General features: G+C 21.8%; 1 protein-coding gene across 1 annotated transcript in view; it reads right to left on the reverse strand.

Moving 5' to 3' along the window:
- LOC145284632 (dynein beta chain, ciliary-like) overlaps window positions 1-27,827 on the reverse strand; it is a 309,431-nt gene that overhangs the window by 178,270 nt on the left and 103,334 nt on the right. Inside the window, exon 26 of the mRNA XM_080133537.1 lies at window positions 11,619-11,785. Coding sequence (XP_079989663.1) covers window positions 11,619-11,785 — 167 coding nt within the window. The remainder of the gene's footprint in view (window positions 1-11,618; window positions 11,786-27,827) is intronic.

A 27,827-nucleotide genomic window follows, 5' to 3' on the forward strand; every position in this document is an offset into this window, starting at 1 on the left:
AGGTTAGTAAAATTGTAACCTTGGAAGAACTTCTCTCAACTGACAGTCATAAGAGAAATATTGTCAGAATATTTTTTTGCCTAGAAACCATGAAATCTGATAATGAGAAATAATTAGGATTCGATTGGATATTTATTTCCCTTCCTTGGTGGGAAGATGCAATGCAAGGTCTGAAAAGTAAGATTTAAATCCAGTGCCATGAAGGAAAAATACTCTGGCCAACCAAAAATGACTGGATAACCCCATAAGATAATTAGGAATAAGTTAAGAGCGTGAAGGTAAAGTCTAGGACGGTGGACCTCCTGGAACTGCACATAACCATACCTCAGCCCAATGGAGAACAAGTTACCTTAACAATGGCCTATTTGAATGATTAGCATTATTAAGTTATCTGAGTTATGTCCCTTGGATTTATGATCGCATTCATTCTTTCGGATTAATAAATTTACTAGACTACCTATGACCCATTGAGTCAGTATGTTATATTAGCTATGGAATTAATGTATGAGCATGACACTTGTGACATAAAGAAAATAGTTTTTTGTGTCATAACAGAAACATTTCCATGAAAGTATATTAAAATGAAAAAAGAATATAGATAGATTTTTATGAGTCTTTCTGTTTATAATTGTTTATTTAAAAAAAAAAAGAAACTTATAGCCATTAAATTATAAGTGGTTTGCCATACTTGTAGGTAAATGTGCACTGAACAGATACCATATTACTTCAAGTTAAATTCAAATTTTGATATATCTTTTAATTTAAACGCGTAAAAAAAAAACAATTGCAACGCTGAAAACGTGCACAGTAAAACAATACATTTTATTGTCGTGTTGATTATTTATTTGTAACACAATTCAAAAAAAACTATTTTCAGGGTTATTTATTTATGTTGGTAGTGTAGAAGAAAATGTATGAACGTTTTTAAGAAAAGTGTATTAAAAAATGGAGAATAAATTTAAAAAAGATGAAGGCGGTGGGTAAATTGCAGTTGTAAAATGCTCTTATGGTTGTCAATGGGTTAAAGTAGATTTATTTGTAAGAAAATTGTGTTAAAATAACTTAAACACAATACGAAAATGAACGATGTAAAAAAAAAGCAGAAAGTATCAACAATTGTTTATTTGGATAATTTAAACGCAAAAAAAATTGGGGCGCTGAAAACGTACACAGTAAAACAATGCATTTTATTGTCGCGTTGATTATTTAGTATAATATATATCGTATATATGAAACAGGTCGATGATTATACGTGTTATTTGTAATCGCGTTTGCTTCCCATATCTTGAAGTTTTTTATTCAATAAATTTAAGATATTCGCTTTTCTAAGGACGTCCAGAGATTTATGTTTATTTGTTTACACTGTTATGGGTTTCTGTTTATGTATGCATGCACAACCGGAAGTCGTAAACCGGATGTTGGGTTACAACACCCGCTACAAGGTCATTTGAGTTTTATAATTATATAGATTTCCTTCTTCTCTTCCTACTCCTCCTCCTTCTCCTTCTCCTCTTCCTTAGCATCATACGGTTTAATGTTCGTTTGACATGCTAGTATATGTTGGACAGCTTTTTACAAATTCAGTTCTAAACTAACAAATCTCTTTTCACTTCCTCCTATGTTTTCTTCACTTTCCCCTAACTAACTGACTCTGCTATTTTAATTATTCTACATCTCCTTACAAAAGGAGTATAGAAAGTAGACCTTGAGTTTATTTTTAGCAGTCTCATACCTCTCGTTTCTTTTATTTTGTTCTACAGTCCTCACATTCCATGAGCTATGTTTCTGGCAAATGGAGAAGAATTGCTGGTTCTGGGCCAGAAATTAATCCATTTAACAATTATTGTTGGCTAGTAGTATTTTCTTTTAACTTCTTACATCAAGTGACTTCATGCCTTGTCTGGAGCAATTTCCATTAAAAACAAAAATAGAACCATTATCCATTCTTTCAATATAACCATACCAACGAAGTCTCATGTTCTGCACACAGCTCCCTATACTCTTCAGATTCAATCGTCATTTAATTTTATTAGACTTAAGCCTATTGTACATCCATCGAATCATTCTCATATCATTTCTCTCCATGCAACACATATCTTCTACCCTCAATGATCAGGTTTTACTTCCATGGATCATCATATTTTGTACACATGCTTGATAGACTCTTTTTTTGGTCGATAAGACACACAAAATAGCAACCGTCTGTGAGGAAAAGATTGATGCAAATGTGTGCGTCACTAAACATAAATCTAAATGCAAATTTCAGGAACAAAGTTCCTTTCCCAGAATTGTCCGGCTTTGAAATACTGTTCCACTGGCCTGCTCCCCGGTTGAATACAACATGATAGCCTTCAAATCCGATGTAAACAAGTATTTGTTGAGCTGTCCCCCATAATTAATCAAATTCTACCCAATTTAAACTATTCACAATTACTACACAATTATTTTACATTAATTAACCTTTATCCTCCAGTGGCCTTCGGGCCTTGATAAGTGGCGACTACCAAGTAAAAAAACAAACAAAAAAACAACATAAAAGCTAGGATATAAAATATTTGTAGGTTTTAGTATCATCATTCTAATCCAATAATACAAAGTCAGCAATGACAATAGGATTATTGACAAAAAATATAAAATTTGAATAAGTGACGTCAAGCATGCATACAGTAACACTATTACATACGATAACCATAACACGTAACTACAACAAGCTGCCATTACAATTTAGAATTTGTACATAGTTTCCAAGCTCAGAACTAATTAGTGCATGTATTTTTTGCTTGCCCAATCAGGTGAGCTGATCCACATGATGGAAGTTGACAAAAAGGCAAGAACATCTGGACTTTTTCTCTTTTCCAGTCAGGAGACCAAAGTGAGTTGACTTGTTCCACAGTACTTCTTTCAATCTCCAATTTTCTCTCTTGGCGTTCAACTTTAGGGGTATCGCAATTTCAATTTGGGCGAAATATTTTTGTGGTGAACTGGTTTCAGAGAAGTATTTTCAGTGAAAAAGGTTTTTAAGTTTTATAATTAAATGCGAGTAAACGAGTGGCATGTTATACGATAAACAAATATAAAATAATGAGGTCATAAGACATATATTCGCAAAAGAGATATTTCATATATGTTTAAAATGGAAAATTACAGCAATAAGAAAATAGAATGTTCATGAATATTTTTGTAAAACAAGGGGGATTCATTAGTTGAGATATTGAAGAAATCGGAGATGATAGTTTAAATGCCATGCCTTACACGGGTTAAAAAATTCTAATAAAAATTTCTCCGCTCAATTATACAAATTATTTTTCATTAAAAGTTGTTAATAAGAATCAATGTTCATTGTTTTTCATATTAGAAAGTACAGGGTGGAATGATAAAATTGTCGCCATAAAAACGACATGATTCCATTACCGTTTAATGAAAACCGGTTTTCTTCTTTTTTTTTTTTTGTTGCAGAACATCTATTAGTTGGGCAATTGTGTTCAAATCTCAAGAGTCACAGGAGCCTTCTATCATGTCTTAAAGTAACACAATGTTCAACAATCAAGATTGGAGATGCGCTGCTGTACAACTCATGCTCTCTACTGTTCAAAGTCACAACAACAGGACCATTGCCAGCATCCTCAAAATGCAAATCCGGATGGTTCAATGCTTGGGGGCACAGCTCAATGCATTGGACGACCCTTTTGAGGTGGTGGAGCGGAAACCCAAGGCTGAAGATGCCACCAGGAAGATCCAAACCAAGGAGGTAATCAAAAAAGTCCAGGCAATCATTAATGAAACTCCCCAATGGTCTATTCAGCAGATTGCCAGAGATTTAGGCGTCTCACATACCACTGGGAATGCATGTGTGAAGGAGGACTTGAAGTGTAGGTCGTACAGGCAACAAACAAGCCAAATCTTGACTGGGAAAACAAAGAACCTCAGGCTAATCGTCTGTCAGGTTGCTCACCAAACTGAAGAATCCCAAGAAGATAAACATGCTCTGGTTCTCTTCAAACGAAAAGAACTCCTATAAGGACCAGGTGCTCAACAGCCATCTCTAAATTGCTACGAATAGCAGCAATGTTCCAGGGTGATGATAACAAAGTTTTCGACCACGGTTATGGTCTTTGGTGTGGTTTCAACTGAAGGCCACATCATGTCATCTCACATCTTCAAAGTCGGCTTGAAAGTCAACAATAAAGTATACCTGGGTGTGCTGAAGAGTGTGGTGATCTCGTGGAGCAATCAGATGGCTGCTGGCAGAACCTGGGTGTGGCAGGGGCAGGCCCACAAGTTCAAAGAGACCCAAGCTTGGCTTCAGAAGGAGTGCTATGACTTTGTACCCTTCTCTCACTTCCCCCCTCCTCCCCTGACTTGAATCAACTGGACTACTTCGTTTGGTCATATGTTGAGAACATTATCAACATGACCTCCTACAGCACTAAAGCCAGCCTGATCACCACCATATGCCGAGTATTCGCCAAGCTCCCGCCAGCACTTGTGGAAAAAGCATGCTCTCAGTTCTGGGCTCGTATCGAGACAGTGATTGAGGCTGAAGGTGGCCACATCGAATAAATGTAAGTTTTACTACATAATCAAGTTACCTGAATTAATTTTTTTAATAAAACTTTTAAAATAAAGCTGTAGTGTTTTTTTCTTTAGAGCGACAATTTTATCATTCCACCCTGTAAGATCAGTGAGAAAGGTTGGGAATACTTCAATGTAAAAGTTGATTATAAGTGAGCAGACAGCAACTAAAAGATTCAAGCAGTGTGTGTGCATGTGTCATGCTTTGTAAGTGCGAGTATGCATGAGTTGACATGCCAGCAGGCTCAAAACCCAACAGACGCCAGTCCATGGTTTTAAATTCAACTGGTTTATTGAAAAAAAATCTAGGTTTTTAACGGATCTAAATCGCTCCTATGCAGGACATTTCGAATAAAGTGAGAAAGTTCTCTATTTGGTACAAAATCGAATTATTTGTCTTAATCCAGCATAGTGCATGCACAGATGATGTTTATGCGTTTTGATTTTGGACTCCAAAGGGTAAACTACACGACCTCTCCGCTGAACTCGGATTACATTGGGATTCCCCAAGTAGCTGTAAAGACTCAACATATCTACAACAACAGCACACACGTGGACTTCAAAAACACGGGTACACATACCTACACGGCCCTGACTTAACACTTGTGTATGGTATGGATTCTTCTTATATATACTCTTTTCACTTCTTTACAAACAGAGCTTTCTAACCTTTTATCTTTATCCATACTGATGGACTTATTCTAGAACTAACATTTTTCTTTCCCATTATTCGTTTATTACACCAAAATGAAGACTACTCAATAAATTTGTTTTGAATATTAAAAATGGACTTCATTTCCTTTTTTTTTCTGAATACTTTAGATATGAAAACTAAAGAAAAATAAAACATGATTGTTTAGAAGCCCACCGCAGAAGATAAAAGTGAAAAACAGTGTGAAAAGTAACTACTGAAAAAGATTTTGATACAACATTGAAAATACTTGTATATATACTTGTATATGTCATTGTTAATAACGGTTCAATATTATTGAATTCGGGTAAGGTTTATGATAGCTGAGTAATCGTACAGGGTTATAAAATAATAGACAATTTGCTGGTCTAAACTAAAAAGAGTCTGATTTTCATAAATAAATGCTTTGCAAGAAAAAGTATATCAAGGGAAGTAACTTTTATTAATTTGTATTGCTTTCCAAGGGAAATTACTCATTTAACAATACGTGTAAATGCTAGTCTTAAAACTCAAACCGATTTTAAACGTTGGAAAATGCGCGAAAAAATACCAATATCAATTTTATATCAGGCGTGCAATATAAACAGGCGACTTAAGACTAAAACGTGTAATAGAAAAGATGACCTTTACAGAACAGTTATTTCAAAATATGTAAAGATTTGTGCTGGAATGCATCGACTGAAACGTGTGAAAATAACAAGCAAGATAAGAATATAATCCGAATTATCCAAATCCAAATTATTAAATCTTAACTTAAAAGTTCCGAAAAATGTTCCTTTTACTATTTTCCCCGAGGAAAGAGTAAGACAATAGGTAGTTTTTATCGTGTACAATATCCAGCTCCTTTAAAAGAGGACACTTTGGATTGCTTCATTTCTCTTTTATTAAACAAGATCAGAAAAGATGAAGTGTAGTATGAAAACAGATATTAAGTAAGTCAGTTTTAGCATAAAATACCACAAGGGGAGACTACTAGGTACGTGCAATTTAATGGTGGAAACTGATAAGGGGACAGGGTTTGGAAAATCGGTTTATCATATATTTTTTGTAGGTTTCCGATTACTTTTTGATTGTGTTTGAAATATTAAAGCCTGAAGTTAATATCTAAAAGGGAAAAAAAAATTTTTACACGTGAAAAAAAGTTACAATGAAAAATGGCTTCACAGCGACATAGGAAACTGATGAATTCTACTAAATTTTGAAGTTAAATAAATCTATATAATTATAAAACTCAAATGACCTTGTAACGGGTGTTGTAACCCAACACCCGGTTAACACCTTCCGATTGCGCATGCATACATAAACAGAAACTCATAACAGTGTAAAAAAATAAACACAAATCGCTGAACCAGTTTCATTCGAACAAACGGACGTCCTTAGAAAGGCAAATATCTTAAATTTATTGAATAAAAAACTTCAAGATATGGGAAGCAAATGCAAACCGTGATTACAAATAATCATTGACCTGTTTCATATATACGATATATATTATACTAAATAATCAACATGACAATAAAATGTATTGTTTTACTGTGTACGTTTTCAGCGCCCCAATTTTTTTTTTATTTGCGTTTAAATTATCCAAATAAATAATGGTTAATACTTTCTGCTTTTTTTTTACATCGTTCATTTCTGTATTACATTTAAGTTATTTTAACGCAATTTTCTTACAAATAAATCTACTTTAATCCGTTGACAACCATAATAGCATTTTACAATTGCGATTTACCCACTGCCTTCATCTTTTTTAAAATTTATTCTCCATTTTTTAGAAAGATTCATACATTTTCTTCTACACTACCAACATAAATAAATAACCCCGAAAATATGTTTTTTAAATTGTGTTACAAATAAATAATCAACGCGACAATAAAATGTATTGATTTACTGTGTATGTTTTCAGTGTTTTTTGTTTGTTTTTTGTTTTTTTTTCACGTTTAAATTAATAGATATATCAAAATTTGAATTTAACTTTAAGTATTATGGTATCTGTTCAATGCACATTTACCTATAATTATGTAAAATCACTTATAATTCAATGGCTGTAAGTTTTTTTTTTTTTTCAAAAATAAACAATTATAAACAGAACGACTCATAGAAATCTATCTATATTCTTTTTTCATTTTAATATACTTTCATGGAAATGTTTCTGTTATGTCACAAAAAACTATTTTCTTTATGTCACAAGTGTCATGCTCACACATTAATTCAATAGCTAATATAACATACTGACCCAACGGGTCACGAGTAGTATAGTTCATTATAAAAATCCCTTGAAAGGTAAATATTAGTTTTTGTTGTACTATGTCAAAGATACCTAGCAAAGTAAAATCTTTAGATATTGAATTAAATTAACAAAGAAACACTTTGTTGGTACAAAAATAGCTTAATTAGCCCCCCAAAAGTGAGAGGTTCGCCTTTGCACAATCAAAACAAACAAAAAGGCGTCGTGCATAAGTTCTACAGAAGTCCAAAATGTTAGAAAGTCAATTTATTTTAAAATTTATAGAGAAATTGTGAATATTATTATAGCCTTATTTCTTTATTTTTGAAGATTATAAAAAAATACTCATTAACTTAGTTAATCCTATTTGTTGTAATAAAAAGGAAGTTCTTATTTAATTCGAATATTTATTTACTTTTTCATATTATGACTCGATTTATTCTTAAACGTGTTATAATGATAAATTAAATTAATCCTATTTAAAATAAGTGCATTTTAAGTGTGAAAAAAGTCAATTAAAATCACTGATTATATTAACATTTTTTTTCATTAAAAAAATAAGCAAAAACAATTTATGAAAATAATTACAGAGAATACGGTGGGTAGGATGCAAATTCTGTTTGTTTTGTTTTTGATTTTTTTACAATTTTGCCCATCCGTAATTGTCTGAAGTAATCGTTATTAAAAATAGTACCATTTTTTTTTTTTTTAATTATTTTTTCTTAGTTATATTGGATCTCAACTTTTTTATTTTCAGGATTATAAAAAAAAAAATTCTTGCGCTAATATTTACACCATCATGCATACAAAAAATATTACGATACTACATTTAAAATTTTTGTAAGAATTGTTATTATTAAAATCACATAAAATATATTTTTTCAATAATTGAGAAATTATTTTTTGGTGAAAATATTGAATAAACACTGCTTAATTCAGTGATAATATCAATAGTTTGAGAAACTAATTTTCTTCATGTTATGAATTTCATTAACACAGACTTTAGGGGCTTTTTTTGTAATGTTCTTGAAATATTAAAAAAAAGAATTTTACTTGTTAACACATCTACAATGCTTTATTTTTATAAAAAAAACAAAAAAAAACATGCATCTTTTTAATACTTGAAACTTTAATTTTAGCAAAGGTGTTTTTTGTTTAGAAAAAATAATGCATTTTAACTATAATTTAAAAAAGAAAATAGTTTCATTATATTCTGTGATTGTTAATAAATACTGAAAATTTAATTAAAATTAGTCGATTCCCTGAATTTTGGTGAATTTTTAAATGAAGGGAGGAGTCAAAATGTTTATGCATTTTAGGGATCTGCCATTCATTTTGCACGTCTAGGAGACTACTCTTCAGTACAAAAATAAAGATTTAATCACCAAAAAGTATCCAATTATAATACAAATTTCAGGATTTATTCAATAATTTTTATATTTAAGAAGGAATACGAATTTTCCGATTTATTTTTATAGCCGATTTAAAAAAAAATTGGAGTTTGAACGTATTTAAATTTTGTTTTGAATAATACACAGAAACTTATATTATTTGGATTAGTTTAACTACTGCCCTCATGCTTATTGTTATTCTTACTACGTTTCAGCCGATGCGACCTCCGACCTCTTGCAGATCCATTTTGTTGAACTCAAGAATCTTTATATCAAACTTCGAAATCTGTTCAGAATTTCAAACAGACCTTTTATTTAATCCACACGAATAGATTGCTCTCATTCCATCAGCCATGACCAGGTAGAAGTTTTAAGTAACTTTTAATTGTATTCTTAATATCACCTGTACTGAGGATTGAAACTTCAACCTCCAAAAGACTATCATTTAGAACTGATTATTACTTAACTCTTATATCCGTTATGCCATGGGCCAAAAATGAGAAGAGTAATCCAAATAATCCAACCAATACACATCATCAAACAGCACCTGAAAACTTCTGAAACCTAATGCACAGTAACTTTTTCCAATATTTTCAATATGTTGTTACTGTTAAAATTTATACTATATAATTTTTTTAATCAAGGATCTCCTTCCTTTGAAAGCCTGGTTGAAACTATCCTATTTGAAGCTTCCCAACCGTAGTCTTCCTCAGTCTGATTGAGGAGATCAGAGTTACAAAATATGGCATTAAATTTTTTTATAACTCAAGATTAGAACAACAGTTGGCAGAATGCAAATAATATTAATAAAAATTTTATTTATTTTGAATATCCAAAACTATAAAAGCAAGCTACATTTTTTTTTATATTTAACAATTTTCCATTATTTTCAGGGTTTTTTTTATAGTACAAATTTTGAAATTGTTTTAGTATACAGATATATCATGAGAGACAGGTAAAAAATATTTTCTAATTGAAAATAATGATTAAAAGGAAAAGTGTATTCATAAACAACTATTTCGATGCAACAAAAAGGAAGTAGCAATGTAACGGTTTACAAACGTACACCCAACACATTGTAATAGAATATATCTCAAGGAACAGAAGACAAGTAATAACTTAACTCCTTTCTTTGCTTTAAAAACGACATTTCCCGAATAAATCGTGATTCCGAACGTGATCATCTTCTCTGACGCCTATCCTCTTCTTGAACATCATTCACGTCTCTCACGTGATCGTCTTCTCTAACGTGTTTCCCTTTTTATAGGCTTTTTCCTTATAGTGACGTCATTTGGCATTTAGAATGCATTTGCATTCACGCATCCACGCTCTGTTACAGCAGTGGTAAGATGAATCGCAACCTAAATTTTCCAAATTTGAATCCATGGCATTGTTTTATAGCATCATTTTCACTTATATCAATTTTTTTTTTTCGATTTTGCAATCAAGTCATCACTTATCAAGTGCCCACAAGTCACTCAAAGACAAGGGTTGAGTTTAGCAGGTAGACATGGAAACACTTATGGAATTACGCTGTTCAGAAAAGGAATATTCAAGATGACAGGTCAACAAGAATTTGTTTACATTGGACTGAAAAGCAACAATCTTATAGTCAGCTGGGAAGTAGCCCTGTGGTACTGTGTTCTTGAAAATGCTTATGAAAATGAGTTCTAAGTACACAGAAGGATGAAAGGAATTTATTGATATTGGTTGTATCCAGACAAGTTATTGTTATGAATTTTTACGATGCCAACAACCGAATCGAGATGGTCAAAAAATGATATAATGCTGCTTTATGCAAATTTGTTGTTTTTTAACTGACGACTTTTCCAAGTAATAATATGAGAATATTTTGATAAAAATAAAAAAATGTTAAAGTAATTTGAAAGACTCCCTATTCACTTTCCTCCCCACGAGGGCAGAGTTATACATAATGTGGGGAAAATCCATGTACACAATAAAGGTACTCTGGGTTAGGACAAAAATAAAAATTACCTCAGTGTGGAAGTATTTCTCCTTCACTGAGAAAGGACAGCAAAGATAAAGGGTAGCATCAGAACAGACACTACACTTTGCTCCTAGCCAATGCTTAAGGAAAACTCACCTATCAGTTGATTAAGTTCTCAACAAAAAGGAATTCCTTCTATTTAAACACGATGACTTATGGTTTGACAAACCGGAACATTAACCGACTCAGTTTAGAAGTAATTCAGCAGTAAACAGTGTTGGATCAGATAAAACCTTCATTATTAAACTTCCTTTGTAATATAATTTCTGACAAAAGTTTCAGTTTCCCAGATTTATTAATTTATTTATTAAACCGTTAGGTGAAATATATTAATTTATTTATTAAACTGTTAGGTGAAATATATTGCTTTATTTATTAAACTGTTAGGTGAAATATATTAATTTATTTATTAAACTGTTAGGTGAAATATATTACTTTATTTATTAAACTGTTAGGTGAAATATATTAATTTATTTATTAAACTGTTAGGTGAAATATATTACTTCATTTATTAAACTGTTAGGTGAAATATATTAATTTATTTATTAAACTGTTAGGTGAAATATATTAATTTATTTATTAAACTGTTAGGTGAAATATATTACTTTATTTATTAAACTGTTAGGTGAAATATATTAATTTATTTATTAAACTGTTAGATGAAAGTGCAGAATATTTAACAAAACCACCATCACATGCTAATAATCCTTCTATGAACAAATAGTAACTTACTTTGAATATGGTGCATGGCGTTGTGGATTAATTGTTTTTTGCTCCAATGACAGATCCAAACAAAGTTGGTGTTTTTCACCAGAGATGGAAACCGCCGACACCATCTTTGGTAGTGACGACTGCTGTTTGCAATGATCAGAAAAATATGTAGATTCGTGTTGACACGCCTGACCAGGAGAAAATGAACAGAAATAGAATTATATAAAAAAAAAAAAAACACTAAAAGTGATGAGGATATGTGAAGGAAACATCAGAATTGTTGCATCCCTGTGTCTGTTTTACAAGTACTTTAGTAGCATGTGCTCTGATTAAATTAGAGCACTCATACCCCCCTCGGCGTACATACTCCCAATAACCCGACAAGCAGCAAAATTCCACCCTTTCACTTCACTGTTGAAATCTTTACATGTTAGAAAGCCTTCTAGTCTAATAGTTTCTTCTCTTGGACGGCTAGACTTTGAAATTCCCTTCCTGTTTCCTACTTTCATGACTCTACTAACCTGCAGAAGCTTACATGTACCGTGAATGGACATCTCACTGCTCAACTCTGCACAGTCCACAATTAAACATGAACCGAAATTTCAATTGCTAATGTGCCTTGTTTGGTTGGTGAAAGAAACTAAAAACAGATATTATACAAATTTGATAATGATTTGTCAAGTGATAATGGCGATCATTTATTAATACATCAAAGAATTCTATGTTATTATGACAATATCCTAGTTGTCTAATTTACCTTACATAACATCTAGTAACTTAAGTGCTCTCATCTGCCTATACTGTATAAATGAAATCTTTGCCTGAAGTCATCAGATTAAGCATGACTTTAAGACTCGCATTATGAATCCTGAAGAAAAGTAAAACACATATTGGCAGGTCAACACACAGGAAAAAAAGGATCCTTTAATCTGTTTATGCACGAGAGGGAAAGAGGCAAACGTTCGAGTATGAAATTGACACTCAAGCCATGACAGAGACCAACCAGGGTCAGCCATCAAGCCTTGATACCAGAGGTTCTGGCCCCCTATTCTCATCATATTTGGCAACAATAAGAAAATAATAAGAAAACAATAAGAAAATAATCAGAAAATAATAAGAAAATAATAAGAAAATAATAAGAAAACAATAAGAAAAGAATAAGAAAATAATAAGAAAACAATAAGAAAATAATAAGAAAACAATAAGAAAATAATAAGAAAATAATAAGAACATAATAAGAAAACAATAAGAAAATAATAAGAAAACAAAAAGAAAATAATAAGAAAACAAAAAGAAAATAATAAGAAAATAATAAGAAAATAATAAGAAAACAATAAGACAATAATAAGAAAACAATAAGAAAACAATAAGAAAATAATAAGAAAATAATAAGAAAAAAATAAGAAAATAATAAGAAAACAATAAGAAAATAATAAGAAAATAATAAGAAAACAATAAGAAAATAATAAGAAAATAATAAGAAAACTATAAGAAAATAATGAGAAAAAAGTAAGAAAACAATAATAAAATAATAATAAAATAATAAGAAAACAATAATAAAATAATAATAAAATAATAAGAAAATATTAAGACAACAATAAGAAAATAATAAGAAAATAATAAGAAAATAATAAGAAAACAATAAGAAAACAATAAGAAAATAATAAGAAAACAATAAGAAAACAATAAGAAAATAATAAGAAAATAATAAGAAAACAATAAGAGAATAATAAGAAAATAAAAGGAAAATAATAAGAAAATAATAAGAAAATAATAAAATAATAAGAAAATATTAAGAAAATAATAAGAAAACAATAAGAAAATAATAAGGAAATAATAAGAAAATAATAAGAAAATAATAATAAAAGAATAATAAAATAATAAGAAAACAATAAGAAAATAATAAGAAAACAATAAGAAAATAATAAGGAAACAATAAGAAAATAATAAGAAAATAATAAGAAAACAATAAGAAAATAAAAAGAAAACAATAAGAAAATAATAAGAAAACAATAATAAAATAATAATAAAATAATAAGAAAACAATAAGAAAATAATAAGAAAACAATAAGAACATAATAAGAAAATAATAAGAAAACAATAAGAAAATAATAAGAAAATAAAAAGAAAACAATAATAAAATAATAATAAAATAATAATAAAATAATAAGAAAACAATAAGAAAATAATAAGAAAACAATAAGAAAATAATAAGAAAACAATAAGAAAATAATAAGAAAATAATAAGAAAACAATAAGAAAATAATAAGAAAACAATAAGAAAATAATAAGAAAATAATAAGAAAACAATAAGAAAATAATAAGAAAACAATAAGAAAATAATAAGAAAATAATAAGAAAATAATAAGAAAACAATAATAAAATAATAATAAAATAAAAAGAAAACAATAAGAAAATAATAAGAAAACAATAAGAAAATAATAAGAAAACAATAAGAAAATAATAAGAAAATAATAAGAAAATAATAAGAAAACAATAATAAAATAATAATAAAATAATAAGAAAACAATAAGAAAATAATAAGAAAACAATAAGAAAATAATAAGAAAACAATAAGAAAATAATAAGAAAATAATAAGAAAACAATAAGAAAATAATAAGAAAACAATAATAAAATAATAAGAAAACAATAATAAAATAATAAGAAAACAATAAGAAAATAATAAGAAAACAATAAGAACATAATAAGAAAATAATAAGAAAATAATAAGAAATAATAAGAAAATAATAAGAAAATAATAAGAAAATAATAAGAAAATAATAAGAAAACAATAAGAAAATAATAAGAAAACAATGAGAAAATAATAAGAAAATAATAAGAAAATAATAAGAAAATAATAAGAAAATAATAAGAAAACAATAAGACAATAATAAGAAAACAATAAGAAAACAATGAGAAAATAATAAGAAAATAATAAGAAAACAATAAGAAAACAATAAGAAAACAATAAGAAAATAATAAGAAAATAATAAGAAAACAATAAGAAAATAATAAGAAAATAATAAGAAAATAATAAGAAAACAATAAGAAAATAATAAGAAAATAATAAGAAAACTATAAGGAAAAAATGAGAAAAAAGTAAGAAAACAATAATAAAATAATAATAAAATAATAAGAAAACAATGAGAAAATAATAAGAAAATAATAAGAAAACAATAAGAAAATAATAAGAAAATAATAAGAAAACAATAAGAAAATAATAAGAAAATAATAAGAAAACAATAAGAAAACAATAAGAAAACAATAAGAAAATAATAAGAAAATAATAAAAAATAATAAGAAAACAATAAGAAAATAATAAGAAAATAATAAGAAAATAATAAGAAAACAATAAGAAAATAATAAGAAAATAATAAGAAAACAATAAGAAAATAATAAAAAAATAATAAGAAAACAATAAGAGAATAATAAGAAAATAATAAGAAAATAATAAGAAAATAAGAAAATAATAAGAAAACAATAAGAAAATAATAAGAAAACAATAAGAAAATAATAAGAAAATAATAAGAAAATAATAAGAAAACAATAAGACAATAATAAGAAAACAATAAGAAAACAATAAGAAAATAATAAGAAAATAATAAGAAAATAATAAGAAAATAATAAGAAAACAATAAGAAAATAATAAGAAAATAATAAGAAAACAATAAGAAAATAATAAGAAAATAATAAGAAAACTATAAGAAAATAATGAGAAAAAAGTAAGAAAACAATAATAAAATAATAATAAAATAATAAGAAAACAATAATAAAATAATAATAAAATAATAAGAAAATATTAAGACAACAATAAGAAAATAATAAGAAAATAATAAGAAAATAATAAGAAAACAATAAGAAAACAATAAGAAAATAATAAGAAAACAATAAGAAAACAATAAGAAAATAATAAGAAAATAATAAGAAAACAATAAGAGAATAATAAGAAAATAATAAGAAAATAATAAGAAAATAATAAGAAAATAATAAAATAATAAGAAAATATTAAGAAAATAATAAGAAAACAATAAGAAAATAATAAGGAAATAATAAGAAAATAATAAGAAAATAATAATAAAAGAATAATAAAATAATAAGAAAACAATAAGAAAATAATAAGAAAACAATAAGAAAATAATAAGAAAACAATAAGAAAATAATAAGAAAATAATAAGAAAACAATAAGAAAATAAAAAGAAAACAATAAGAAAATAATAAGAAAACAATAATAAAATAATAATAAAATAATAAGAAAACAATAAGAAAATAATAAGAAAACAATAAGAACATAATAAGAAAATAATAAGAAAACAATAAGAAAATAATAAGAAAATAATAAGAAAACAATAATAAAATAATAATAAAATAATAATAAAATAATAAGAAAACAATAAGAAAATAATAAGAAAACAATAAGAAAATAATAAGAAAACAATAAGAAAATAATAAGAAAATAATAAGAAAACAATAAGAAAATAATAAGAAAACAATAAGAAAATAATAAGAAAATAATAAGAAAACAATAAGAAAATAATAAGAAAACAATAAGAAAATAATAAGAAAATAATAAGAAAATAATAAGAAAACAATAATAAAATAATAATAAAATAAAAAGAAAACAGTAAGAAAATAATAAGAAAACAATAAGAAAATAATAAGAAAACAATAAGAAAAAAATAAGAAAATAATAAGAAAATAATAAGAAAACAATAATAAAATAATAATAAAATAATAAGAAAACAATAAGAAAATAATAAGAAAACAATAAGAAAATAATAAGAAAACAATAAGACAATAATAAGAAAATAATAAGAAAACAATAAGAAAATAATAAGAAAACAATAATAAAATAATAAGAAAACAATAATAAAATAATAAGAAAACAATAAGAAAATAATAAGAAAACAATAAGAACATAATAAGAAAATAATAAGAAAATAATAAGAAATAATAAGAAAATAATAAGAAAATAATAAGAAAATAATAAGAAAATAATAAGAAAACAATAAGAAAATAATAAGAAAACAATGAGAAAATAATAAGAAAACAATAAGAATATAATAAGAAAATAATAAGAAAATAATAAGAAAACAATAAGACAATAATAAGAAAACAATAAGAAAACAATGAGAAAATAATAAGAAAATAATAAGAAAACAATAAGAAAACAATAAGAAAACAATAAGAAAATAATAAGAAAATAATAAGAAAACAATAAGAAAATAATAAGAAAATAATAAGAAAATAATAAGAAAACAATAAGAAAATAATAAGAAAATAATAAGAAAACTATAAGGAAAAAATGAGAAAAAAGTAAGAAAACAATAATAAAATAATAATAAAATAATAAGAAAACAATGAGAAAATAATAAGAAAATAATAAGAAAACAATAAGAAAATAATAAGAAAATAATAAGAAAACAATAAGAAAATAATAAGAAAATAATAAGAAAACAATAAGAAAACAATAAGAAAACAATAAGAAAATAATAAGAAAATAATAAAAAATAATAAGAAAACAATAAGAAAATAATAAGAAAATAATAAGAAAATAATAAGAAAACAATAAGAAAATAATAAGAAAACAATAAGAAAACAATAAGAAAATAATAAGAAAATAATAAGAAAACAATAAGAGAATAATAAGAAAATAATAAGAAAATAATAAGAAAATAATAAAATAATAAGAAAATAATAAGAAAATAATAAGAAAACAATAAGAAAATAATAAGAAAATAATAAGAAAATAATAAGAAAACAATAAGACAATAATAAGAAAACAATAAGAAAATAATAAGAAAATAATAAGAAAATAATAAGAAAATAATAAGAAAACAATAAGAAAATAATAAGAAAATAATAAGAAAACAATAAGATAATAATAAGAAAATAATAAGAAAACTATAAGAAAATAATGAGAAAAAAGTAAGAAAACAATAATAAAATAATAATAAAATAATAAGAAAACAATAATAAAATAATAATAAAATAATAAGAAAATATTAAGACAACAATAAGAAAATAATAAGAAAATAATAAGAAAATAATAAGAAAACAATAAGAAAACAATAAGAAAATAATAAGAAAACAATAAGAAAACAATAAGAAAATAATAAGAAAATAATAAGAAAACAATAAGAGAATAATAAGAAAACAATAAGAAAATAATAAGAAAATAATAAGAAAATAATAAAATAATAAGAAAATATTAAGAAAATAATAAGAAAACAATAAGAAAATAATAAGGAAATAATAAGAAAATAATAAGTAAATAATAATAAAAGAATAATAAAATAATAAGAAAACAATAAGAAAATAATAAGAAAACAATAAGAAAATAATAAGAAAACAATAAGAAAATAATAAGAAAATAATAAGAAAACAATAAGAAAATAAAAAGAAAACAATAAGAAAATAATAAGAAAACAATAATAAAATAATAATAAAATAATAAGAAAACAATAAGAAAATAATAAGAAAACAATAAGAACATAATAAGAAAATAATAAGAAAACAATAAGAAAATAATAAGAAAACAATAATAAAACAATAATAAAATAATAATAAAATAATAATAAAATAATAAGAAAACAATAAGAAAATAATAAGAAAACAATAAGAAAATAATAAGAAAACAATAAGAAAATAATAAGAAAATAATAAGAAAACAATAAGAAAATAATAAGAAAACAATAAGAAAATAATAAGAAAATAATAAGAAAACAATAAGAAAATAATAAGAAAACAATAAGAAAATAATAAGAAAATATTAAGAAAATAATAAGAAAACAATAATAAAATAATAATAAAATAAAAAGAAAACAGTAAGAAAATAATAAGAAAACAATAAGAAAATAATAAGAAAACAATAAGAAAATAATAAGAAAATAATAAGAAAATAATAAGAAAACAATAATAAAATAATAATAAAATAATAAGAAAACAATAAGAAAATGATAAGAAAACAATAAGAAAATAATAAGAAAACAATAAGAAAATAATAAGAAAATAATAAGAAAACAATAAGAAAATAATAAGAAAACAATAATAAAATAATAAGAAAACAATAATAAAATAATAAGAAAACAATAAGAAAATAATAAGAAAACAATAAGAACATAATAAGAAAATAATAAGAAAACAATAAGAAAATAATAAGAAAATAATAAGAAAACAATAAGAAAATAATAAGAAAACAATAAGAAAATAATAAGAAAATAATAAGAAAACAATAAGAAAATAATAAGAAAACAATAAGAAAATAATAAGAAAATAATAAGAAAATAATAAGAAAACAATAATAAAATAATAATAAAATAAAAAGAAAACAGTAAGAAAATAATAAGAAAACAATAAGAAAATAATAAGAAAACAATAAGAAAATAATAAGAAAATAATAAGAAAATAATAAGAAAACAATAATAAAATAATAATAAAATAATAAGAAAACAATAAGAAAATAATAAGAAAACAATAAGAAAATAATAAGAAAACAATAAGAAAATAATAAGAAAATAATAAGAAAACAATAAGAAAATAATAAGAAAACAATAATAAAATAATAAGAAAACAATAATAAAATAATAAGAAAACAATAAGAAAATAATAAGAAAACAATAAGAACATAATAAGAAAATAATAAGAAAATAATAAGAAATAATAAGAAAATAATAAGAAAATAATAAGAAAATAATAAGAAAATAATAAGAAAACAATAAGAAAATAATAAGAAAACAATGAGAAAATAATAAGAAAACAATAAGAAAATAATAAGAAAATAATAAGAAAATAATAAGAAAACAATAAGACAATAATAAGAAAACAATAAGAAAACAATGAGAAAATAATAAGAAAATAATAAGAAAACAATAAGAAAACAATAAGAAAACAATAAGAAAATAATAAGAAAATAATAAGAAAACAATAAGAAAATAATAAGAAAATAATAAGAAAATAATAAGAAAACAATAAGAAAATAATAAGAAAATAATAAGAAAACTATAAGGAAAAAATGAGAAAAAAGTAAGAAAACAATAATAAAATAATAATAAAATAATAAGTAAACAATGAGAAAATAATAAGAAAATAATAAGAAAACAATAAGAAAATAATAAGAAAATAATAAGAAAACAATAAGAAAATAATAAGAAAATAATAAGAAAACAATAAGAAAACAATAAGAAAACCATAAGAAAATAATAAGAAAATAATAAAAAATAATAAGAAAACAATAAGAAAATAATAAGAAAATAATAAGAAAATAATAAGAAAACAATAAGAAAATAATAAGAAAACAATAAGAAAACAATAACAAAATAATAAGAAAATAATAAGAAAACAATAAGAGAATAATAAGAAAATAATAAGAAAATAATAAGAAAATAATAAAATAATAAGAAAATAATAAGAAAATAATAAGAAAACAATAAGAAAATAATAAGAAAATAATAAGAAAATAATAAGAAAACAATAAGACAATAATAAGAAAACAATAAGAAAACAATAAGAAAATAATAAGAAAATAATAAGAAAATAATAAGAAAATAATAAGAAAACAATAAGAAAATAATAAGAAAATAATAAGAAAACAATAAGAAAATAATAAGAAAATAATAAGAAAACTATAAGAAAATAATGAGAAAAAAGTAAGAAAACAATAATAAAATAATAATAAAATAATAAGAAAACAATAATAAAATAATAATAAAATAATAAGAAAATATTAAGACAACAATAAGAAAATAATAAGAAAATAATAAGAAAATAATAAGAAAACAATAAGAAAACAATAAGAAAATAATAAGAAAACAATAAGAAAACAATAAGAAAATAATAAGAAAATAATAAGAAAACAATAAGAGAATAATAAGAAAACAATAAGAAAATAATAAGAAAATAATAAGAAAATAATAAAATAATAAGAAAATATTAAGAAAATAATAAGAAAACAATAAGAAAATAATAAGGAAATAATAAGAAAATAATAAGAAAATAATAATAAAAGAATAATAAAATAATAAGAAAACAATAAGAAAACAATAAGAAAACAATAAGAAAATAATAAGAAAACAATAAGAAAATAATAAGAAAATAATAAGAAAACAATAAGAAAATAAAAAGAAAACAATAAGAAAATAATAAGAAAACAATAATAAAATAATAATAAAATAATAAGAAAACAATAAGAAAATAATAAGAAAACAATAAGAACATAATAAGAAAACAATAATAAAATAATAATAAAATAATAATAAAATAATAAGAAAACAATAAGAAAATAATAAGAAAACAATAAGAAAATAATAAGAAAACAATAAGAAAATAATAAGAAAATAATAAGAAAACAATAAGAAAATAATAAGAAAACAATAAGAAAATAATAAGAAAATAATAAGAAAACAATAAGAAAATAATAAGAAAACAATAAGAAAATAATAAGAAAATAATAAGAAAATAATAAGAAAACAATAATAAAATAATAATAAAATAAAAAGAAAACAGTAAGAAAATAATAAGAAAACAATAAGAAAATAATAAGAAAACAATAAGAAAATAATGAGAAAATAATAAGAAAATAATAAGAAAACAATAATAAAATAATAATAAAATAATAAGAAAACAATAAGAAAATAATAAGAAAACAATAAGAAAATAATAAGAAAACAATAAGAAAATAATAAGAAAATAATAAGAAAACAATAAGAAAATAATAAGAAAACAATAATAAAATAATAAGAAAACAATAATAAAATAATAAGAAAACAATAAGAAAATAATAAGAAAACAATAAGAACATAATAAGAAAATAATAAGAAAATAATAAGAAATAATAAGAAAATAATAAGAAAATAATAAGAAAATAATAAGAAAATAATAAGAAAACAATAAGAAAATAATAAGAAAACAATGAGAAAATAATAAGAAAACAATAAGAAAATAATAAGAAAATAATAAGAAAATAATAAGAAAACAATAAGACAATAATAAGAAAACAATAAGAAAACAATGAGAAAATAATAAGAAAATAATAAGAAAACAATAAGAAAACAATAAGAAAACAATAAGAAAATAATAAGAAAATAATAAGAAAACAATAAGAAAATAATAAGAAAATAATAAGAAAATAATAAGAAAACAATAAGAAAATAATAAGAAAATAATAAGAAAACTATAAGGAAAAAATGAGAAAAAAGTAAGAAAACAATAATAAAATAATAATAAAATAATAAGAAAACAATGAGAAAATAATAAGAAAATAATAAGAAAACAATAAGAAAATAATAAGAAAATAATAAGAAAACAATAAGAAAATAATAAGAAAATAATAAGAAAACAATAAGAAAACAATAAGAAAACAATAAGAAAATAATAAGAAAATAATAAAAAATAATAAGAAAACAATAAGAAAATAATAAGAAAATAATAAGAAAATAATAAGAAAACAATAAGAAAATAATAAGAAAACAATAAGAAAACAATAAGAAAATAATAAGAAAATAATAAGAAAACAATAAGAGAATAATAAGAAAATAATAAGAAAATAATAAGAAAATAATAAAATAATAAGAAAATATTAAGAAAATAATAAGAAAACAATAAGAAAATAATAAGAAAATAATAAGAAAATAATAATAAAATAATAATAAAATAATAAGAAAACAATAAGAAAATAATAAGAAAACAATAAGAAAATAATAAGAAAACAATAAGAAAATAATAAGAAAACAATAATAAAATAATAATAAAATAATAAGAAAACAATAAGAAAATAATAAGAAAAAAATAAGAACATAATAAGAAAATAATAAGAAAACAATAAGAAAATAATAAGAAAATAATAAGAAAATAATAAGAAAACAATATTAAAAAAATAATAAAATAATAATAAAATAATAATACAATAATAAGAAAACAATAAGAAAATAATAAGAAAACAATAAGAAAATAATAAGAAAACAATAAGAAAATAATAAGAAAACAATAAGAAAATAATAAGAAAATAAGAAGAAAATAAGAAGAAAACAACAAGAAAATAATAAGAAAATAATAAGAAAATAATAAGAAAATAATAAGAAAACAAAAAGAAAATAATAAGAAAATAATAAGAAAATAATAAGAAAACAATAAGAAAATAATAAGAAAACAATAAGAAAACAATAAGAAAGTAATAAGAAAACAATAAGAAAATAATAAGAAAATAATAAGAAAATAATAAGAAAACAAAAAGAAAATAATAAGAAAATAATAAGAAAATAATAAGAAAACAATAAGAAAATAATAAGAAAATAATAAGAAAATAATAAGAAAACAATAAGAAAATAATAAGAAAACAATAAGAAAATAATAAGAAAATAATAAGAAAATAATAAGAAAACAATAAGAAAATAATAAGAAAATAATAAGAAAATAATAAGAAAACAATAAGAAAATAATAAGAAAATAATAAGAAAATAATAAGAAAATAATAAGAAAACAATAAGAAAATAATAAGAAAATAATAAGAAAATAATAAGAAAACGATAAGAAAACAATAAGAAAATAATAAGAAAATAATGAGAAAATAATAAGTAAATAATAAGAAAATAATAAGAAAATAAGAAGAAAACAATAAGAAAATAATAAGAAAATAATAAGAAAATAATAAGAAAATAATAAGAAAACAATAAGAAAATAATAAGAAAACAATAAGAAAATAATAAGAAAACAATAAGAAAATAATCAGAAAATAATAGGAAAATAATAAGAAAACAATAAGAAAACAATAAGAAAATAATAAGAAAACAATAAGAAAATAATAAGAAAATAAGAAAACAATAAGAAAATAATAAGAAAATAATAAGAAAACAATAAGAAAATAATAAGAAAATAATAAGAAAATAATAAGAAAATAATAAGAAAATAATAAAACAATAAGAAAATAATAAGAAAATAATAAGAAAACAATAAGAAAATAATGAGAAAAAATTAAGAAAACAATAAGAAAATAATAAGAAAATAATAAGAAAACAATAAGAAAATAATAAGAAAATAATAAGAAAATAATAAGAAAACAATAATAAAATAATAATAAAATAAAAAGAAAACAATAAGAAAATAATAAGAAAACAATAAGAAAATAATAAGAAAAAAATAAGAAAACAATAATAAAATAATAATAAAATAATAAGAAAACAATAAGAAAATAATAAGAAAACAATAAGAAAATAATAAGAAAACAATAAGAAAATAATAAGAAAATAATAAGAAAACAATAAGAAAATAATAAGAAAACAATAATAAAATAATAAGAAAACAATAATAAAATAATAATAAAATAATAAGAAAACAATAAGAAAATAATAAGAAAACAATAAGAACATAATAAGAAAATAATAAGAAAATAATAAGAAAATAATAAGAAAATAATAAGAAAATAATAAGAAGACAATAAGAAAATAATAAGAAAACAATAAGAAAATAATAAGAAAACAATAAGAAAATAATAAGAAAATAATAAGAAAATAATAAGAAGACAATAAGAAAACAATAAGAAAATAATAAGAAAACAATAAGAAAACAGTAAGAAAATAAGAAGAAAATAAGAAGCAAATAATAAGAAAATAATAAGAAAATAATAAGAAAATAAAAAGAAAATAATAGGAAAATAATAAGAAAACAATAAGAAAATAATAAGAAAACAATAAGAAAACAATAAGAAAATAATAAAAAAAATAATAAGAAAATAATAAGAAGATAATAAGAAAATAATAAGAAAATAATAAGAAAATAATAAGAAAACAATAAGAAAATAATAAGAAAATATTAAGAAAATAATAAGAAAACAATAAGAAAATAAGAAGAAAATAAGAAGCAAATAATAAGAAAATAATAAGAAAATAATAAGAAAATAAAAAGAAAATAATAGGAAAATAATAAGAAAACAATAAGAAAATAATAAGAAAACAATAAGAAAACAATAAGAAAATAATAAAAAAAATAATAAGAAAATAATAAGAAGATAATAAGAAAATAATAAGAAAATAATAAGAAAATAATAAGAAAACAATAAGAAAATAATAAGAAAATAATAAGAAAATAATAAGAAAACAATAAGAAAATAATAAGAAAACAATAAGAAAATAATAAGAAAATAAGAAAACAATAAGAAAATAATAAGAAAATAATAAGAAAATAATAAGAAAACAATAAGAAAATAATAAGAAAATAATAAGAAAATAATAAGAAAATAATAAAACAATAAGAAAATAATAAGAAAATTATAAGAAAACAATAAGAAAATTATGAGACAAAATTAAGAAAACAATAAGAAAATAATAAGAAAATAATAAGAAAACAATAAGAAAATAATAAGAAAATAATAAGAAAATAATAAGAAAACAATAAATAACAAGAAAATAATAAGAAAATAATAAGAAAATAATAAGAAAACAATAAGAAAATAATAAGAAAATAATAAGAAAATAAAAAGAAAACAATAAGAAAATAATAAGAAAACAAAAAGAAAATAATAAGAAAACAATAAGAAAATAATAAGAAAATAAGAAGAAAATAAGAAGAAAACAACAAGAAAATAATAAGAAAATAATAAGAAAATAATAAGAAAATAATAAGAAAACAAAAAGAAAATAATAAGAAAATAATAAGAAAATAATAAGAAAACAATAAGAAAATAATAAGAAAACAATAAGAAAACAATAAGAAAGTAATAAGAAAACAATAAAAAAATAATAAGAAAATAATAAGAAAATAATAAGAAAACAATAAGAAAATAATAAGAAAATAATAAGAAAATAATAAGAAAACAATAAGAAAATAATAAGAAAATAATAAGAAAATAATAAGAAAACAATAAGAAAATAATAAGAAAACAATAAGAAAATAATAAGAAAATAATAAGACAATAATAAGAAAACAATAAGAAAATAATAAGAAAATAATAAGAAAATAATAAGAAAACAATAAGAAAATAATAAGAAAATAATAAGAAAATAATAAGAAAATAATAAGAAAACAATAAGAAAATAATAAGAAAACAATAAGAAAATAATAAGAAAATAATAAGAAAATAATAAGAAAATAATAAGAAAATAATAAGAAAACAATAAGAAAATAATAAGAAAACAATAAGAAAATAATAAGAAAACAATAAGAAAATAATCAGAAAATAATAGGAAAATAATAAGAAAACAATAAGAAAACAATAAGAAAATAATAAGAAAACAATAAGAAAATAATAAGAAAATAAGAAAACAATAAGAAAATAATAAGAAAATTATAAGAAAATAATAAGAAAACAATAAGAAAATAATAAGAAAATAATAAGAAAATAATAAGAAAATAATAAGAAAATAATAAGAAAATAATAAAACAATAAGAAAATAATAAGAAAATAATAAGAAAACAATAAGAAAATAATGAGAAAAAATTAAGAAAACAATAAGAAAATAATAAGAAAATAATAAGAAAACAATAAGAAAATAATAAGAAAATAATAAGAAAATAATAAGAAAACAATAAATAACAAGAAAATAATAAGAAAATAATAAGAAAATAATAAGAAAACAATAAGAAAATAATAAGAAAACAATAAGAAAATAATAAGAAAACAATAAGAAAATAATAAGAAAACAAAAAGAAAATAATAAGAAAACAATAAGAAAATAATAAGAAAATAATAAGAAAATAAGAAGAAAACAACAAGAAAATAATAAGAAAATAATAAGAAAATAATAAGAAAATAATAAGAAAACAAAAAGAAAATAATAAGAAAATAATAAGAAAATAATAAGAAAACAATAAGAAAATAATAAGAAAACAATAAGAAAACAATAAGAAAGTAATAAGAAAACAATAAGAAAATAATAAGAAAATAATAAGAAAATAATAAGAAAACAATAAGAAAATAATAAGAAAATAATAAGAAAATAATAAGAAAACAATAAGAAAATAATAAGAAAATAATAAGAAAATAATAAGAAAACAATAAGAAAATAATAAGAAAACAATAAGAAAATAATAAGAAAATAATAAGAAAACAATAAGAAAATAATAAGAAAATAATAAGAAAATAATAAGAAAACAATAAGAAAATAATAAGAAAATAATAAGAAAATAATAAGAAAATAATAAGAAAACAATAAGAAAATAATAAGAAAACAATAAGAAAATAATAAGAAAATAATAAGAAAATAATAAGAAAACGATAAGAAAACAATAAGAAAATAATAAGAAAATAATAAGAAAATAATAAGTAAATAATAAGAAAACAATAAGAAAATAATAAGAAAATAATAAGAAAATAATAAGAAAATAATAAGAAAACAATAAGAAAATAATAAGAAAACAATAAGAAAACAATAAGAAAATAATAAGAAAATAATAAGAAAATAATAAGAAGATAATAAGAAAATAATAAGAAAATAATAAGAAAATAATAAGAAAACAATAAGAAAATAATAAGAAAATAATAAGAAAATAATAAGAAAATAATAAGAAAACAATAAGAAAATAATAAGAAAAGAATAAGAAAATAATAAGAAAACAATAAGAAAATAATAAGAAAATAATAAGTAAATAATAAGAAAATAATAAGAAAACAATAAGAAAATAATAAGAAAACAATAAGAAAATAATAAGAAAATAATAAGAAAATAATAAGAAAACAATAAGAAAATAATAAGAAAATAATAAGAAAATAATAAGAAACCAATAAGTTGTTGTTGTTTCCTCAGACCATTGTTTTATTAAGGGTGTGTGTGCGTAGATCATATTCCGCATTCGCGCTGGAGGTCTTACTGTCCTGCTCGCTTGAACGCCCACAAGTGAAGGATTTTAATTATGATGGCAATCGTCAGCCTAGACTTGCCAAAAAAGTTACGAGTTCAGATGATGTAAAAGTTCGGCATTTGGTAGCCTGATACCCTCAGGCATAGCCATCGCTTACCTTTCCTTTTATAATAAGATTGCACCTGTGTCCCCATGGTGCACAAGTTTTCGTCCATGCCAGTAAACTTTTTCTTGACAAAATCGAGGACTCCGCCTGGTGTTTTCAGCTGCTCACTTATGTAAAATTCATGTTTTTTTGTTTTTTTTAACGTGAAAGTACGAAATGGTGAGCATTTTTTTTTTACTAATTGGTTTTGTTTTCTTCCTCTTCAAAATTGTCGTCTGCTGCTTTGAATTGTCAACTCACACGAATGCGGGTCATGTTGAAAACCATTGTGCTACAT

The sequence above is a fragment of the Euprymna scolopes genome, chromosome 9 (genome assembly GCF_053919585.1).
Source record: "Euprymna scolopes isolate OS-2025 chromosome 9, ASM5391958v1, whole genome shotgun sequence".
Classification (NCBI taxonomy): Eukaryota; Metazoa; Mollusca; class Cephalopoda; order Sepiida; family Sepiolidae; genus Euprymna; species Euprymna scolopes.